At 36.3% G+C, this 18,948-nt stretch overlaps 1 protein-coding gene across 1 annotated transcript; it reads left to right on the top strand.

Annotated features, from left to right (window-relative positions):
• Positions 1–637: 637 nt before the first annotated feature.
• Positions 638–18,727, top strand: LOC104571789 (polycomb group RING finger protein 3). Its single transcript, XM_010218916.2, has 9 exons — positions 638–682; positions 4,806–4,923; positions 9,717–9,813; positions 11,761–11,816; positions 12,837–12,947; positions 13,455–13,543; positions 15,263–15,400; positions 17,355–17,435; positions 18,571–18,727. Exons 2-9 carry the CDS (start codon positions 4,815–4,817, stop codon positions 18,616–18,618), a joined length of 729 nt encoding a protein of 242 aa, XP_010217218.1. The 5' UTR covers positions 638–682; positions 4,806–4,814; the 3' UTR covers positions 18,619–18,727.
• Positions 18,728–18,948: the final 221 nt, after the last annotated feature.

The following is an 18,948-nucleotide window of genomic DNA, read 5'->3' as shown; positions in this document are numbered from 1 at the left end:
TGCATTGAAATTTTTGCCTAATGTTGTCATGAATGTTTCATTGTACCATAGTATCTATCATTTCCTCAGCAATGTACCAACAAAATCGGTAACTGTAAACCGTGTCTTTTATTTTGTGAATAGGAAAATGTGAGTAGTACTATATCTTATACCTTACTATAAATGTAACTTGAAAACTGAGAATGAGATGCACCTGGCTGTGGATATCAATCCAAAATCTTTGCCTTTTTAGAGACCTGTCACCATCTAAATGGATTGTGGTGTTCAAGTTAGCTTTTTCTTGTGTTACGTGTGAAGCTAGAGTTTTTTTTTTTTTTTTTTTTTTGTCACCACATGGTAACAAGACTGCTTGTTCTTCTATTTTTGAGTAATTTTCCTGTGGTGTGTGCTCTCATAGAAGAATACTGCATGGGTGGTTCTTGGAGTACTTTCTTCTTCTGCCCCATATTGACAGTCTTTTCCCCATTTATTTTGGTTAATCAGATTTAAATAGTCCACAATCTACTACCTGCCTTTTTTTTTTTTTCTTTAATTGTTCTAGGTGAACTTAATGCGCTAACCATTTCTGTGTGATGGATTTTTTTTTGTTATTGAGGAATTTTGGGTGCTTAACTTTCAGACTATTTTTCTGTCTTTTCAGGTCTCTGGATGGCAGACTTTGAAAGAAATGCTGTTTTAAGAGGTATGCTACATGTAGACCAAAACACTTATGGTCAGTGTGTGCACCAATGATAAGGCCATATCTTTAAAGAGACTTTTTGCTTGTCTTTTTTCTGTGTGTCGACTTAACAACAATTTTCGGTGCTGAAATCCCTCTGAAAGGTGAAAGCTTGTTCAGAAGCATACAAACTTTACAAACAGTTTTACTGGAGAGGTCTGTGAGATGCTGTTAACATTTTGGTTGATAATTTAACAGGATGCAGCCATAGCAGAGAAAGTATGGTATGAAGAAAAAAAATCTTGACCCTCTGACACTTGCATACCCTCTACCCCCCCTCTCCTGATTGTTGTGAGTGGCAGGTGGCTTCTTTTTTGAGTGTTTTTTTTTTTTTTTTTTTTTTTTCCTTGTGGAGGCAATTCTGGATGCATTTGTAGTTTTTTTGTACTGCCTTTCCCTTGATGTGAGAGGAAATCTCTCAGCAGTGAAAGGCTGACACTGTTCTAGCAATATAGTATAAAATATTTGGAAACAAGATGGAAGAGCACTAATCTTTATTCAAGTGATTATTTTTTGTATATTGAATGGATGTTTGAAACATTCCTGTGTGATAGTGAGGTGTTTTTGCTTTTATTTATTTATGGTTATTTTGGTTTTTATTTATGCATTTATTTATTGTTATTTTGGTTTTCATGTTCTAGCGTAAGGGGACCATTTCTTTCTCCATTCTAAGATTTCAGTGCTCTACAGCTGCTAGGAAAAGCAGTTTCCTAAAATTGAATTGGTTCGCTCTTTCCTTTATCTCTCAGCCATTTCAGGATTCATGAGGAATGATTTAAAAAAATATTATGTCAGACCCAGTCTATCCAATATCTTTTTTGCCCAGAGAGGCGGTGGCAGACTATTCTGGAGGCGTTGTTCAGATGACCATTCTGGATGTTTTCTGAATGTAGCAGGGCTGATGCCAGAGCAAATGAATTTAATTCCTACAAATGGTTCAGAACTATTGAGCATGCATCTATTCAGAAACTGACTGGTAACATTGCAAAAAAAGACAAATAGAAACTGCCTCATTCAGTGTAGAGGTTAGCCTCTCATATCAACTTAAGTATGGTTTAGTGAGCTTATAAGTAAATATCAGACTAACCCAGAACTCTCATTTGGAAATAGAGTTTCTTTTTTATTGTGAAGAATTTGATGCAAGAAAACTTCAGCCTAGCTGAAGCTACAGAAATATGAACTTTATTAATGGTAAGCTTTTCAGATTTAATGCCTTGGTACTTATATTTTCGTCTCTTTGTTTTTAACATTCAAGCTGAATCAAGGTTTTTTTCCTCTAAAGAGTATTTGTGTGTATTTGTGTGTGTGTTCAGACAGACACAATAAGTTCCAAGTAACTATATATATGTGTATATGTGTATATATGTGTGTGTATACGTATTATGTATATATATAAAATAAAGGATGCTTGATTATGACCATCTTATGTGATGAAAGTTCCTTTAGCTTTTGTGGAGTAATAGACTATGAGAACATGGGAATATTAGAGCACCTTCTCAAGAACAGATGTATGGTTCAGGTAGCTCAGTACCCCTTTAATAATGATGAAAAAGTAGTAGAAAATCAGAAAAAAAAAGTTTGCAATTTTTTGTTTGTTTGGTTACTTCTTGTGGAAAAAGAAACAACCAATAGAAGAGATATGTTCAGTAGCACAAGATGCAGGGTAAAGTAAATTCTGACACAGACAGCTTACTTATAGACCTTAGAATCGAACTCCTTATCGGAAAGTGATGCTGTATTGAAGCTTCTGTGTTAAGACCTCTGCGTGTGCAGGAAACAGTTTTTTCTCTTGTTTAGGCACTGTAAACTAAAAGGCCTGAGGGCCAGGCCTTCTGCAAAAAATCTTTTCCTGTAGCTTCTTTTGACACTGAAGTGGTTAAAGCCCTGGAAAAACTTTCCCCCATTATGTTTCTTCTTTAAATATATAATGAGTGATTTTTATTTTTATTTATTTTATTATTACCATTACTTACTTATTCAAAGGTATATGAGATCTTCACCAGGCTGATTACGCTAAGTAAGCGTAGTTAGGAATTTCTAGATGTGTGTCATGGTTTTGCTGGAATAGAATATGTTTTTTATTTCCTATTCAATCCATGGAGTGGTTTTCTTTGCTATCTTTTATTTGTTTATTTATTTTCCCTCTGGAAAAATTTACGTTAATTTAGTTGTTCTGTAGTCTTTTTAGTACTTTTACTTTCTTTGTTCTGTAGTTCCTTCATAGCTCTAACAATATCATGTTCCATCTGAGCTATTTTTATTTGCTGTAGAGTTTTTTCATTTATTTTTTATTCTAGTGCTACATCATATGGTGCTTTGCTTGGTAGTACTTGTCTCTACAGTAGTGGTGAGAAATTGTGAAATGTTTTCTAGAGAATAAATTATTTCTGAGCTTCAGTTTTCACTGTGACATCTTTGGCTCTTCATCCTCCCTAATACCTCAATTCAGTTCATGGTAATCATGAATACCTTTTGCTGAATTCCTGTCCAGACAAGTAACTAAGTTGTGATTGATATTGTCCCTGTATGTTTGCCTCTTGGTTTGATTCTTTTGGCTTGAATTCTCTTTTATCTATCATAAATTATGTTTTTTTCCAGAGGGCCCTCTTTCTATTTCACTAGTTGTTTGGTGCCATTTCCTGAATGTTTCTCAGGGAAAACAATAAATAGCTTTTCCCGTAGGTTCATGGAGTAGCTTCTTTACCTGGAGACCTCATATGCCAACCTGAAGCTGTTAAATATGTGGCTATTCTAACAGGTTAGCTATAAAAAACTATAAGCAAAATTGTAAAATAGATTTATAACAGTAATCCAATTCCGAAGTATAGATTCTGATCTACTTTGTGTATTGCACAAACATGCTGTACTTTCATTCTTCTTTAACATTTAATTACTAGCATAATTATAAAATCTTAAAAGCTGTAAAACAGATTTGAGTTTTATATCTCTTACGTCTTAGCCCTGGTAAGTCTTCAATTACTGTTTTGCATTGAGCAACATTGGTCTTAAGAGCTTGGTTAGGAAAATGTTTTTCCATTGATTATGATGGAATATAATGTACTTTGTTCAGTGCTGGTATCATTCAGACTAGTTGGGAAATTTGTCTTTTGATAATTCTCTGTCCTTAGTTTACCACTTCATTAAATATAGGAAAAGAAGATGACAGATGAAGAATTAAACTTTCAGGGTGAAATGTGGGGGAAATCTTTCAGTATTCAAATTTTGAAATATGTTCCAAAACAAACTAAGTCAAAGCTATTATTTGTAACCCAGGCCCAGTCAAGTCACTGTAATAGAGAACTGTCATCTAGTGATAATTGAAGTAACCAAATTAATAAATTATAAGCCAGTTTAGACAGGCGTTGTAAAATCTTTTTAATTAACTCCAGTGTTTCTACAGTGCAGTTCTTTTTTTCAATATATTTTGAAAATATAAAGTATTTCTATATTTAAAAATAGTGGCCCACTTGTAAGGGCATAGGTTTTGCAGGCTGTTTTATCTGACAAGTAATGAAGAATGCTGCAGAAAGACTAACTGAAAACATTTCATTTTTAATTTTGATTTTCTTGCAATAGTAGTTACGATATTCTTTGCTTTGAAGAGAAAAAAGCTTCCTAGGTCACCCTTCTTAGTGCAATAAAATGTAGCTCTGTCAACGAGGCAGCTTTATTTTTAATGTTCCCTTCAGTAAAGCATGTTTGCAAAAAAAAATTCCATTAAGGATGGGTTTTTTTCCCTCTTTTTTTTTTCCCCCATTCCTACCTTGAAAGTCATTGTTTAGGTGAATAGGAGTATTTCACCTTGAATCTAGATCAATGTGTCAATAATGAAAACGTATTAATAGTATGCTAGCAGTCTGTTTTCTAGGATATTGAAACTCTGATTGTAAGTTAATGCTGATTTCACATTATTTCACTATTTATTTCTGTGAAACACTTTAAAAGGTATTATAAAAACATTTAAATTATGTGAACATAGCTTTAAGATGAACTCTAATTGCTTACATATTCCAAAATTACTTTTATGTGATCACTACAGCTGTGTTACTGTGTAGTGTTTTTTTTTTTTTTTTTTTCTCTCCTACAGACACCAAAGATGCTAACAAGAAAAATTAAGCTTTGGGACATCAATGCCCATATAACCTGTCGTCTGTGCAATGGATACCTTATTGATGCTACCACTGTAACAGAATGCTTGCATACTTGTAAGTAGGAGTATAATTAAGTTAAGCAAATTTTTTATTTGATTTTGCAACATGTTCTCATGCCGTAAATTGAAATTCAAAAATCTGTAGTGCTTAAGCCAAAATAATGCATGCTTTGCTAGACTATCATTTTTTTTTTAGCAAGGTAATGTTTTCTCATGAAGGAAATGAGAAGAATATTGAAGCTGTACTGCACAAATCTGAAGCATTATTACAAGGGGGAGATATGATGCTCATGAATTACTGGAGTTTACTTTTTACACTTTACTTGATTTGAGTGCTTTTCATCAGCTTAATCCACTAAACTTGCCTTCCTCATCACTCTTCCTATTGTGGCTATTCACACTCCACTCTGTCTGCTCTGCATGAGTTTCACATTCCTATGATGTTCTATTTGGAATGTAGTAAGGAAGACCTCTGATTAATTTTGTTCCAAATATTTTACTGCTGCTATTAACAGCTTATATCAGGGGTCCTCAAACTTTTTAAACGGAGGGCCAGTTCACTGTCCCTCAAACACTGTTGGGGGCTGGACTGTAGTTTGGAAAAAAACGAACGAATTCCTATGCACACTGCACATATTTTATTTGTAGTAGTGCACAGAAAAAAAACAGGAAAAAGAATGCAATATTTAAAATGAAGAACAATTGTAATCAACAAAAACAAGTAATATTTCAATATGAACTGTGGGCCTGCTTTTGGCTAATGAGATGGTCAATGTTGGGTTCGATATTTGTCACTGCTAGTCTTAGCAAGTGGTGCAAGTGTTCATCAGTTAGTCTGGATCTGGTTGGAGATTTCAGATGTTTCATTTGGGAAAGAGTCTGCTCACAGACATAGGTGCTGCCAAAGATGGTTGCAATTTTGAGTGCATGGTTCCTGAGTTTATGATATGTCTCTGAGGGGAGAGATGCATAGAGATTAATAAGGCTGCTTGATTTGAATGCATCTTTCAGTGAGTCACAAGTCTGTAGTTTGGCCAATTCCATTTGGTAAATCAGATAAACAGTTTCAATGTCAACAGAAAATGAGTTCCGGAAAAGCTATATGTCCTGTTCATGGAGACGAAGCTCTTTAAATCTAATTTGAAACTCCTTTGGCAACATTTCTAGTGCATCCATACATGTTTTGTTTGGGAATGCAACTGCTGTTTTTTCTGCAGACAGGTTTTGAGTTTTGGGGAGATAGCAGAAGTTTTCCTCCTTTACTTGGTTAATGAGCAGGTCTAATTTGACTTGAAATGCTTTCACATGTGAATACATATCACAGATGAGCTTCCCCTTTCCTTGAAGTTGGACATTGAAATTGTTGAGCAGCTCTGTTATATCTGCCAGAAATGCAAGGTGCCATTTCCATTCTGCATCTTTGAGCTCTGGTACTTCTTTGTTTTTAGAAAGCATAAAATCATAAACCTGTGGAAGTAAGTCATAAAATCATTTCAAAACTCTCTCTCGACTCAGCCAACAGACTTCTGTGTGGTACAGAATATCTTCATAGGCAACATTTAGCTCAGACAGAAATTCCTGAAACTGTCTGTTGTTTAGTGCATGAGCTCTAATGAAGTTAACACAAGTAACTACAATTTTCATGAGTCCAGCTTCAGTGATTTACAACACAGTGCATGTTGGTGGATGATGCAGTGTATGGCTATTGGATGTGAATGGTTGTGTTTGTCCATCTCTTTGTTAATGCGTGCATCCGCTCCTTTCATGGACCCCAGTATGCTAGGAGCACCATCACTTGTCACACTGAATAGTTTACCCCAGTCCAGCTCCAAATCATTCATAGTTCGGCAAACTTTCTCATAGATATCGACTCCTGTAGTTGTTCCGTTGATGCTTTTCAGTGCAGCAAGCTCCTCTGTGACTTTGAAAGAATGATTTGTCCCACGAATGAAAATTAGAAGTTGTGCAGAATCACGAACATCATTGCTTTCGTTGAGTGCCAATGAGAAATAGCAAAGTTTTTTCGAGGAGTTTTGCAACTGCAGATTCAAATTTTCCTCCATTTCTTCAATCCTTCGTGTAATTGTAGGTCTTGAAAAACTCACTGTACTAAATACATCCGCCTTCTCTGGACACATCTCTTTGGCAACAGAAAGAAGGCATTCTTTAACAAATTCTCCCTCTATGAAGGCTCTTCAAGTGCACGCTATGAGCTTGGCAACTTGATAGCTTGCTTCAAGTGATGATATATTGAGCTCCTTTTGCTTCACAAAGGTATTTTGCTGAGTTGTCAACCCATGTTTCAGTCTTAATATTTTGTCTTTTCTCACTTGTCCGACCAAAGAATCGTATTTATGTTGAGTTTCGTAGTGTCGACGCGAATTGTATTCCTTGAACACAGACACTGAATTCTGGTGTATCAGACAAACAGCTCTTTCTTTGTATTCCGTGGAAAAATAATCAAAAATCCACTTTTCTTGGAATACCCTGCACTCGGAGTAAATTTTTCTTTTTTTTGACATGATGGTGTGCGCGTTTCCCATTGGTGCTGGCTTGCTTGTCCTGCCTGGGAGCTGGAGGGACGGAGGGAGAGATGGGGGAGCCTCCCCCCTCGCTGATGCCGCGGCCCCCTCCTCAGCCCGGCCATGCAGTCCGGAAAGGGTGGCCAGAAGGGACTGAAGGAACTTTGGCGCGCCGGGGCTCTGGCGATTCGCCCGAGTTGGCTGGACCTCGCAGTCCAGAGGCTGCCGACTGAGCTTGCCCGGCAGAGGAGATGCCCGCGCCTCTCGCCTGCCGCGCATCGGAGAGGAGGAGGAGAAGGAGAAGGAGGAGGATGGGGCAGTGGCGGCGCAGTTTGGAGCCGAGAGGCGCCCCTTGGCAGGGGGCAGGTCAAGGACGAGGCTCTGGTTTCAGCCCAGTCCCGGCGGGTGCTTGGGAGCTGCGGAGGCCCACGCGCGGATTAAGTGGCAGGAGGTCATCTGCGGCTGCTTGGTTTCCTCCCCCAACCCCCCGGGGCGGGGGGCTTCTGTAAATACCAGCGGGCCGGATTGAGGACCCTGGGGGCTGTATTCGGCCTGCGGGCCATAGTTTGAGGACCCCTGGCCTATATTAACAGTATTATTAGTATGTCGCCCATCTCATCTGTTTTGAAAGTTAATGGGTCATTTTTCATTATCGAAACAAAAAAATGCTTAATTCACATCAGCTGCATCATTTTTTTTCAGACTTTTAAGTTGAGTGAATTTAGGTTAATCCTCAGGTCTTGCTGTAGAAGCCAGGGAACAATCACTTCTACTGTTTTATGTATTTATTTATTTTGTGGAATATGCTTCCCTTTTGTAGATTGTTTGTATTTTCAGAAAGTGTTACTTTTTCTATGCCTATCCTTTAGAATTATAATGTTTCAAGAAAGGCACACCCTCATAGTTTTATTTAACTTTATACATCTTGGCATTGTTTCTTTTGTATATGTTAATTGTGATAATGTATTTCCTAACAAGGTTTCCATTGAATATCTCTCTTGAAAATGCCCTCTCTGTTGAGATAATGGATTCCCTGATGAACTACAATACCCTGTAATTCAGCTTCTGTTTCAGCTCAGAATTAAGGGCTTTTTTTTCTGATTTATTTACATTATTATAATTCCATGACTTTCAGAAATTCCAAGATTCTTCATTTTGCCATTATACTGCTTTAGATCTGGAGTAAGAATGCTTTGTCGAGGATGAGGTTGACTTATTTTGTAAAATGCCAGACCTAGACTTATGGGGCAAAAGCTGTAGGGTCAACAATTAACTTTTACTGACAAAAGTGGTCTTCAGAGTGTAAATACAGTGTAGAGTATCAAGTCATTAACTTGCTTTGCTGCTTCATATCTTACATTTGAATACACGCCAATTCACATAGAATCATCATATTATTTGAGTGGTAGATGGCACTATATTTGCAAAAATTCTTTTGATTTATGCATTAAGGATTAGTACTTTAATAAAAGAATAAACAAATGGCTACTGGTTAAGAATAGATGTTTCTGTACTTTTCAAAGAGAAACCTAATAGTATAATTTAGGTAAGTAGAACTTTTCTAAATTTTGAAGTTGAGTTCATTTTTAACTTCTGGTTAGAAAAACATGTAATAGAATACTTTGTCCAGTACTGTTTCCCTAAAGAAATTTAATGGGGTAAATAGTTTGTTTTCAACCTGGTGAATAGAATTGTGCCAATGGGCATGAGAACAGTTCCGAAATAGTGCAGCTCTACAGTGTGTCACTGCATTAACAGCTTTTACGAGATTTCTTCAAAAGATCTGTCATTGCGTATTTTTTTTATCTGGTGGAAGTTTAACTGTGGTGTGTACTCTATGAATGGTATAAGTAAAAAAACACCAGGATATCCATTTTCTGAAAGTACTCGGTTCTTTTGAATAGTGTACAACTTAAGGAAAAGGAATAAGTTATTTGCGCTTGGTTCATTTCCGAAAAAGTGAACTTCTTTATAAAACATAGTTAAAGAAATTGTCTCAGTATCTTAAAGATGTAGAATGTCTTGTTATTCTAACAGTATGGTGCTCACCTGCCGTTCAAATAAATTCTGGAATGGGATTGTGCTGTTTGCTTTATTTGGAAGACTCTGAGTCCATACAGATTTCCTGCATTAATTTATACACAGTGCTTCAAGAGCATTCCAGAAAGACATTGTGAACTGTTTTTGGAATGGTTAGACCTATACACATAGAACACAAAATTCATTTTTTGATTTGCCATGTGTATGTCTACAATTATACCAAACCAATCTTCTATATTTTCAATATAGTTTTATTTGTTTTTAATTATGAATATTTTGTTTTCAGTCTGTAGAAGCTGCCTAGTGAAGTATTTGGAGGAAAACAACACCTGTCCAACATGTAGAATTGTTATACATCAGAGTCATCCATTACAGTATATTGGGTAAGCAGGAAAGTAAAAGCACAACTAGTCTCACTGTGGGTTTGTATGATTTGCTCATGCAGTACAACTTTCACCTAGACTTTTTTACTTGCTTAGAAGTATGGTAAGCATTTAAGAAGAAGTTTTAATAGAAATATGATTTATGTAAAAGACCTAAGCGCTAAACTTTGCTATGAATTTGCAGTTCTTCAGCATCTTTTATGTTATCTTTTACGAGTGAAGCTTAATGGAATTTAATCGCTTCTTGTTTTATACATCCACATCACAAAAGTTTTGTATATGAAGCATTTTCATGAACTGCTCTTTTACTATGTATGAAGGCAATGAGTGTCAACAGTCATTTTGACTATCTAAAAAGTTGATAAGAAAGATAACTGTTATTGTTTATTGTTTAATTAAATGTCCAAAGGACCATTTAGCTCATAGGTGCAGGTTGGAACACTGGCAGCAAAAAACACTAGTCCAGTGCATTTAATCTCCAGAATGTAACAACCTCTATGTTTTTAATATAACGTAAGGGTGTGTTTTTTGTGGGTGTTGTTTTTTTTTCTTTTTTTTTGGTCTGTGTGATTTGCAAAGAAGTCTTTTTTACAGCAGTTTCCGTTTGCATATTTCTAAGACATATGTAAGATGATTGTACAATGTGGCCTGGCTGAGTGCACTAGAGATCTGAAACACAGAAACTTTCCCTGATGGAAGAGTGTTGTGGCAGTGTATTCATACTAGCTGTTGCATATCAAGTAGTCTTCTGCCTTCCTTTATGAAAAGCTTGGTTTTGTTTGTGTCATAACTTTCAGTGTGCATCTCTCAGTTTTATCATAACTTCTGAAACAGTGCTGATTTCTCATTTGCTTTTACTGGGATCTGTTTATGTCCCAAAATGATTTCTGAATTGCTTAAAACTGATCCTTATTCAGGAGTTTGAAAATTATTGTGCTGTCTCTACAGCTTCCAACGATAGTGATATACATAATTCAAACAATATTGATATTTTGATACTTCTTCTGTTGCTATTTTAAAAGAGAGTAATGATTGATTGGCATTAACTCTTTATTTTGTCATCAGTTCTGTGATCATTCAGTAGTCTTTACTGCTGCAGTCTCATTTGATTTGGAACCTGAGTACTCTTTTAAACCTGTTATTTTGCTTAGGAATCAGGTCCAGTATTTGGTATTGCAAACTTTGTTTGCTTTACTGCCTTCACAGCACCTGAGATTGTCATTTAAATTGCTCTTGATTTTGTTTTTGAATTAGAATTCAAGGTAATGTTTTGTTTCTTTTAGTCATTATTTTAGGCTAATCCAGAAATTATGGCTGAATAGAGTGAAAACAGTTTTTGGTTGAATACAGTTTTGTGTAGCTGAGCTACCGTTCAAAGTTTAGTACCATACCTGCTTCCTCTCAAATTCCTGCCATATGTGGTGTGTTTAAACTTCTGGGTTATGTAATGTTGCTGATGGATAAAATGTTGTCTCAAGAGCGAGGTTAAACCTTGTGATGCATTTTTTCTGAGCAACAAAACACAACAAAATAACAAAATAATAGCAAAACTAAATACCCTGGAAATGAGAGAGATTGATTTGAACGGTCAAGAAAAAGACTACCCTTGAACATTTCATACAAAAAAAACGCCTTTATTTTGAAGACATCAAGGAACTGGGAGGCTATACCTTGATTTGAGTGGGATGGTATCTTCTGGATAGCCAAGACCATTCTTCCTCACTCTTCCTTTGAATTTCTGACAGCTTTTGTCGTAACCTGGAAATTATGTCAAATAACTTCTTGTTACTTCTCTCTCTTATTTGATATAAATACGGATTTTTTAGGACTGAAATATTTCTGACAAGAATTTAGTTTTTCAACCAATTTATTTCTGGAATATATTGAGTGAAATGTTTTGAATCAAGATGGCTGATTTAAACTTTTGATTTTGTTTTTCCCTGCTAGCCATGATAGAACAATGCAAGATATTGTTTACAAACTTGTTCCAGGCCTCCAAGAAGGTAAGCTGTGTATGTGGTGTATTGTAGTAAATGCTGATATATATATATATATATATACGCATATATATATATACGAGCTTGAGGTGATAAAGACGAAGGTGTGTATTGCGGAGGAAACACAGAGGGAGACTGAGGAAAAAGTGCAGTGGAAAGTCTGCCCATGTTTATTCCATTTCTGGCATTAATTCTCTGTTCTTGCGGTAGTAGTTTAATTCTAGAACAGTATCAGCAATTTTTTTGGAGGGGGCAGGAAGTAACAAAATTCTGGGGATATTTTAAGGAAAAGTAATACTACACAAATCAGAACAACAGTTCAGCTTTCTTATGTTGGCATATTACACCTCTCATTTATTTCATATATTCTTGTTAAACTGTATGCTTACACCTCTTGCATCAGAAATTTCAGAGGTAGAATGTAATGAAACTTATAGTTTCAGTAAAAATTTCTTCTAATACATATGACCTTTGGTAGAAGGTAAATTTTATATATTTTTTTCGTAATCCCCTTTGAGACTTGATCTGTTCAATAAAAAATATTTTACACTAACTGCTCTATTTTTTCCCCTGTTGTGTTACAGCTTTTATGTAAATAGTCTGTTTTAATCTAGTTAAACTGCAAAAGGAGAAGAGTCTAAGACATCAATAAACAAGTTTTTTATTTTTTTTTAAAGATAGCATTTATAAATTGTTTCTAACATACTGAAGATCAGAGTTAAGAACTCAAAAGCAGTGGTATGACTGAAACACTGGAGGTATGGCTTAGGTATTAAATGTTGTACTGTGTTTTATCTCACCTATGCTAATAGCTATGTATAACAATAGCTACACAAATGATTTCCTAGCATTCTTCTGCTAGAGAATTATCTCTGACATAACCTAAAACAACAGTAGAGGTAGAGAAGTGTTACAAACTGCTGATGCTGGCAAACTTGTTCTACATGGTATGGAAGGAATTTAGAATGACCTCATAAATATTGCAGTAGAATTATTTCAGGGATTAATATTTACAATTTTAAACAGCGGAAATGAAAAAGCAGAGGGAATTCTATCATAAATTGGGCATGGAAGTACCAGGAGACATCAAAGGGGAGACGTGTTCTGCAAAGCAGCATCTGGATTCGCATCGAAATGGTAAATTATCTTTTATTTGCATTTGTCTTGGATGGTAGTTAGATTGCCAAAAGAATCCGTCAGATGTATGTGTCTGCCATCATGTAGAACACTTCCCCCTCCCCCCACCCTAAACACACACACACCAGTCACAATTGTGTTATAGCACTGTAGCATTGTAAACTATGGTGGGTGTAGGATTGTTGTTTTGCCTTTTATGTGTTCACAGAATCTGTCTTTTTAGCTATCCATGGATGTCCATGCTCCTGGTGAAAGACATCTCATTTATAGTGCCTATATATGGGTTCCCATTTTACCCAGCTTTTGGGTGGTTAGTTTTGGATGGTGTTGAAGACTGTGCTCTTGTTCCTGTCTTTCATGGGTGGAGCTGGTGTTGGTTAAGCAGATAACCAAAATTGGGAAAAAGCAAGACTTATTGTATATTCTGGTCCTGGACTGTTTTAATCATAACAGATTTGGGAATTCTGATGTTGAGTGTTATGCTATATATATGTTTTCGTCTGTAAGGTGAAACTAAAACAGATGAAAATTCAAACAAAGAAACATCTGAAGAAAAACAGGAAGAAGATAATGATTATCACCGAAGTGATGAACAGGTAGGCTCATAGGGCATTTTTGGTTTTATCCTGTGTTCTAGCTTTAGTGCTTTGATACCTTATTGAAGTTAAATAACTACTGAGGGATTTTTTTTCCTCTTTTGATACAAACAAGATAAAATTCATGTTTACACAGAAACATGGGAGAACATTTTGTCTTTGAGTTTTGGTAGGAGTGAAGATTTTTGAGATGTTTTCATCAAGATTTCGTACTGTTTCTTTTGTTTTTCCAAAGTATTGGTAAAAGTCTCTTTTGGCTTTCATTTCGTATTTCATAAATTCATGTTATTGGGGTCTCTTTCTTGAAGGGGTTTATGCCATTTTCACACAGTGAATTGAATGCTTTCAATAATAATTGGAGGGAGGTGATCCTCCCCCTCTACACAACCCTGACATGATGTAAGGCAACAAGTGCTATCTCCAGGGCTCACCAGTACAAGAGGGACATGGAGCTATTGGAAAGAGGACAGGGAAGGACTACAGAGATGATTATGGGACTGGAGCATCTCTGCTATGAGGAAGTCTGAGTGAACTGGGCCTGTTTAGCCTCGAGAAGAGAATACTGAGAGGGGAGCTTATCAATGTGTACAAATATCTTAAGGCAAGGTGTCCAGAGGATAGGGCCAGACTCCATTCAGTGGTGGCCAGTGATAAGACAAGAGGCAACAGATGCAAACTGAAACAGGGAACTGCCAGAACATGAGGAAGTCCCGTCAGAATATGAGAAAAAGCTTCTCAGCTGTGAGGGTAACAGAGCACTGGAACAGGCTGCCCAGAGGGGTTGTGGACTCTCCTCCTTTGGAGATATTCAGAGCCCACCTACACACTATCCTGAGCAATGTGCTATAGGTGACCCTGCTTGTGCAGGACTGAGTGGACAAAATGATCTCCAGAGGTCCTTTCCGACCGCAACCATTCTGTGGTTCTGTGATAATGAAAAACTATTGTACTTCTGCTAAATTACTATTTATTTTACTTTAAACTACTAATGCTAAGACAATGTTATCCTATACCAGGACATCCAGCATAAAGTTCTAAATGCAAATTATGTTTGAAAATAAAATCTGCTATTGTGTGCAGAGTAAATTAAACTTGGTTTTTCTTTCTATATTGGTGTAAGTTAACTTTCAAAGGGAATTTATCTAGCAGTGTATCCACTTAGTGCATAAAGTAAACTTTGTCTGATAGAGCTTAAACCAAATAATAAAATAGCTGGATGAGAAAAGAAATAAGAACATGGAAATTGAAAGGACATTGTCTGCAGTTGATCTTCGAATTTTAAAAATCTGTTACATATTGTATCTGTTCATCTTAAATTTTGAAGCAGCTTGTTAAAAGATTATTTATTACTGGATTTAGCAGTTTCGATAAAAGCAAAAGGTCACAGTAGAAGCAATCATTAAAAATTTGGCTTGCTATCATGTATCTTACTCTGGCCTTGTTCTCCTGGACTAGTTGTAATCTGTGAATCTTGACTAGAGCAGCCTAGTTTTGAAGTTCTCTGAACCCTTTTGTCCAAATTCTTCTTGGATAAAATGATGCTTACCACTAAACTGACAGAATTTTAAGTTTTCTTTAGTGGTATTTCATGCCTCTTAGTAAGTCCTCTATATTTTTTTGTTTTGTTTTTGTTGGACTAATGAAAACAACATATCGAATACATAATGAGGACAACAAAAATTGTATCAGCCAATCCTGACCCTTTGCGTTTTCCTAAAGGTAAGCATCTGCCTGGAATGCAATAGCAGCAAATTGCGTGGATTGAAGCGAAAATGGATTCGCTGCTCAGCACAAGCAACAGTCTTGCATCTAAAGAAGTTCATCGCCAAAAAACTTAATCTTTCTTCTTTTAATGAGGTAATATTTTAGTTTTTAAAAATGATTTTGGGAAAAAAACAACATAGGGATGCTGTGGTGATATTCATTTGCAAAGCAATGTCTTCCAATCTGACTTTATTTTCAGAAAACTGAGGTATGCACCACTTCTTGAATTATGTAATGCCTGGGCCGTTTTCTTGACCTTTTTAAGTGAAGCAGATGATTTTTTTAAAAGATGTTTGTTTTTTCTTTGGAGTTTTATTCTTTGGAGCTTCTAGTCTTATTCCCTTTAGTTTTCGCTTCCTCTTCCTCCTCCTGAGCAATGAAACTGTAACTTTTTTTGATACTTGAGTTATACAGGACTTGACATTTCGTTGGCAGTGCATCTTGGCACATCTTTTCATGTCCACATGTAAGTAGTTGCATCAAAATGCTTTGGCTATGTGCTTCTATAGAGGTTCAAACTGATGGCTAGGAAAGTATTTTTTTTTGACCTCTTAAATTCAATTATACTCACAGAGATTACACACACTCCTTGCAGGCGATAGCCAGGAAACATTAAGCAGTGCTGAAATCCGGCTTACAGGAAAGCAGCATGTATGTTTCCTTCTTTGCCTAAGGTAAAGCTTAACCTTATGTAGTATCAGCCAGTGTCTATCATAAGCAGATACTACTTTACCATTCCACTGAAGGGAATACTTAATTAGTCACTTTGTGGGAAGAAGTTTCAGTGACGGTAAAGAAAGAAAAGACATCCTGTCCTCTATGCTTCTCTCATTTCAGATTCCAAATTAATACTTTATGGAAAACCTGAGAGTGCATCCTCTGCTTAACACCTTGCTGGTCTCAGTCACAAGTCTCTTGGCATCTAATTTGATTGTCAGCCTGTTATCTCCCAGCCACGTATCATGTCACTGACATGTTGAATTTCATTAAGATTTTTCATTCAAATCAAGACATCAGCCTTCCACTCCAAAATATCAGCGTGTTCCTGCTCAAACTTTTCCATTGCCAGTTTGTATCTTCTCAATTCTTCCTAGCTTCACTGCACTTCATTATGTTTTGTGGTTGGAGTACCTCCCAAAGCACAGCTAGTCTTCATGTTTTGCCATCAGCAGCTAGCACAGAAGCTGTTAACGCTGTGATCTAACAGGCAACATACCTATGATCAGTATTTAAAATGTTTTTGGCTTTTGTGTTGTTGGCTTTTTTAAAAAAACAGAACCAAAACCAAAAAACCCTTCAATTTCTCTGCCACCTCCCCTTCTTCCTAAGGGACACTCAAACTGATACATGATCATTGTGTCTGTACCTGGTAATGGTGTCATGGTAGGAGACTTCACATTTATGGGCACTTGATTGGCTCTCTTCCATGTTTGAGTTATTACCAGCTAGCTAAGCTGTGTCAATGGATTGCATGGATAGTGTAGCTTTCCTGGGTTGTGTGATAAAGCCCTACATGCCATCTTGGTGGAACTTAATGTTTTCCTACATATTATTTGTTTTAGTTCAGCTGATAGGTAGTCCTTTGAATTCCTATTTTCCTATGTATACCCTTGGTGTTTCAGGATATTTAGATGGAAAAGCAAAAACAACTTTTTCAGTCTCTGCAAAAAAAAGTTAAGTATATAAGGTTGTGTGAATTGTGTTTTGGTGACATTTTATTTGCCCTTTATAAAAGCATATGTGTTTCGCAAAAAGGAGACTAGTACTGCCTGGGAAGCTAAGTTCAAAAAGTTTATACTGTATTCCCCAGGTAGGTTTACTAATAGTCTTTCGTCACTTTGTTGTTGAGGAAACTCTCTCTCTCTCTCTCTGTTTTGTCTCGTTGTACTATTTTTGTCCACTGAGCAACTATAAAGATGAATGGTTCCAGTGTCCTCAGAAGAGGGGGAAAACAAAGGTCTTGTGTAACATTTATAGTATTATCTGGAATGTTTTTTTTCATATACTGAATCCCAGTGAGTTAATTATCCTTTCTTTTTCTTGTCAGCTGGACATATTATGCAATGAAGAGATTCTTGGCAAGGACCACACACTCAAATTTGTAGTTGTTACTAGATGGAGATTTAAGGTATGACACAGCTGTTCCAAGTAAATCACAAAGTGACTAAAGAAGAAATCTTACTATTAAAAAAAAAAAGTCATTTGGGCCAATGTAGCAGTAACTGAAATCTCAATAAGAAGGTACATTGTAATAAATACCTAATACAGCATTTTTAAGAAGTAGGCATTAATTTTGTTTACAGAGAAGGAAAAAGGAATGAAATGTAATTTGTAGCATAGCATCAACTGTGCAGAGAGGGAGTAAGCACTGTACTTGTCTGCTTTAGTTCTGGTTAAGTTAAGAGTGGTTAAAAATGATTGAATAGATATTTGACTTTCTGTTTGTACTTTGCTTGTTGTTTTTGAACAAATATAAAACCCTTGAAAGCTGAACAATGAATTGTTGGGCATTCACATCGAGTACTAATTATCACACATGTAAAATTGGCAAACTAAAGAAAAAATAAAAAAGAACAAATGCTATAGATTATTATGAAAAGAACTAAGGATTGAGTGAGAGCGCTGCATGTTCTGTAGAAACCTGCGGTTCTGCTTCGTCATGGATATTGGTGCAATTGTGAGTCTCATGGAAAACCACATATAAACTTCCTTCTCCAGTAAAAGAGATGAAGGACACCAAATGAAATCGGTGGTCAAAAGGTTCCGAACAGACAAATGAAAGAGATTGTTAACAAGACACAAGAAATTCATTGATGCAGGATGTTGGGGATGAGTTTTCACTTTCTGATAAAACAATGCATGCATTCAGGGAGAGAATGAATCTTACTAAGTACAGAGAAGTACCGCATTGATTTAGGAAATACCTGCATCATTAATGGCAGAGGCATGGGAATATTCTACGCAATTTACTTTCTGCATTATTATGCTCCTCTCTAGGCATTTCTGCTGGGCGCTCTTGGAAGTGAGTTCCTGAGCTCAATAGAAAGACCCAATATGTTTGGTCTTTAGATGATAAATTACTAAGACAAAAGGGAAAGGATTCTTCACCTCTTGTCTGAGTCCCACAGATGGTGTGTCCTGGTGGAATTTTGCCAGATAGCTATTCTGATAATTTGTTATACTTTACTTTATGAAACAGAAGCTTTTTCTACTGAATAATTTTGGATTTACTTATTAACATAACTGATATTTCTATCTTGCAGAAAGCACCTCTACTGCTGCATTACAGACCCAAAATGGACTTGCTGTGAGAGAACTTTATTGTCCTTTTGGACAACGTTTTTTGCAGAGACTATCATCTGGCACCTTCTTAGTGCATCACTAGTCATGTGACACAAACCAGCTGAAAAACTTTGGAAGACTGTAGTGCTTTCTTAGCAGACTGTACTGAATTTTCTCCTAGGGGTGTGTTACCTGGATTGCTAGACAGAAAATATTTATACTTTTTTGTAAGAAATAAATAAATCACAACGCAACAAGACGCTACCAGCACGAAGTTTACAGATACTGAAAATACTTCATTGTTCTACATAGCTCAGCTTAACTTGTTTTTTTGCAGTTGCACAGAAATAAGTTAGAAT

This window comes from Tinamus guttatus, unplaced genomic scaffold, assembly GCF_059628265.1.
Source record: "Tinamus guttatus ecotype Peru unplaced genomic scaffold, ASM5962826v1 Tinamus_guttatus_pri_ptg000773l, whole genome shotgun sequence".
NCBI lineage: Eukaryota > Metazoa > Chordata > Aves > Tinamiformes > Tinamidae > Tinamus > Tinamus guttatus.
Note: the sequence above shows the minus strand (reverse complement) of the source record. Positions and strands in the feature narration are given on the sequence as shown.

Bases quoted from the DNA above. Each gene is read 5' to 3' on its own strand.
- LOC104571789 (XM_010218916.2), top strand. From the start codon at position 4,815: ATGCTAACAAGAAAAATTAAGCTTTGGGACATCAATGCCCATATAACC. The intron at 11,817-12,836 runs GTAAGCTGTGTA...AATTTTAAACAG, and splicing joins TGTTCCAGGCCTCCAAGAAG to CGGAAATGAAAAAGCAGAGG. The intron at 12,948-13,454 runs GTAAATTATCTT...TTCGTCTGTAAG, and splicing joins TCTGGATTCGCATCGAAATG to GTGAAACTAAAACAGATGAA.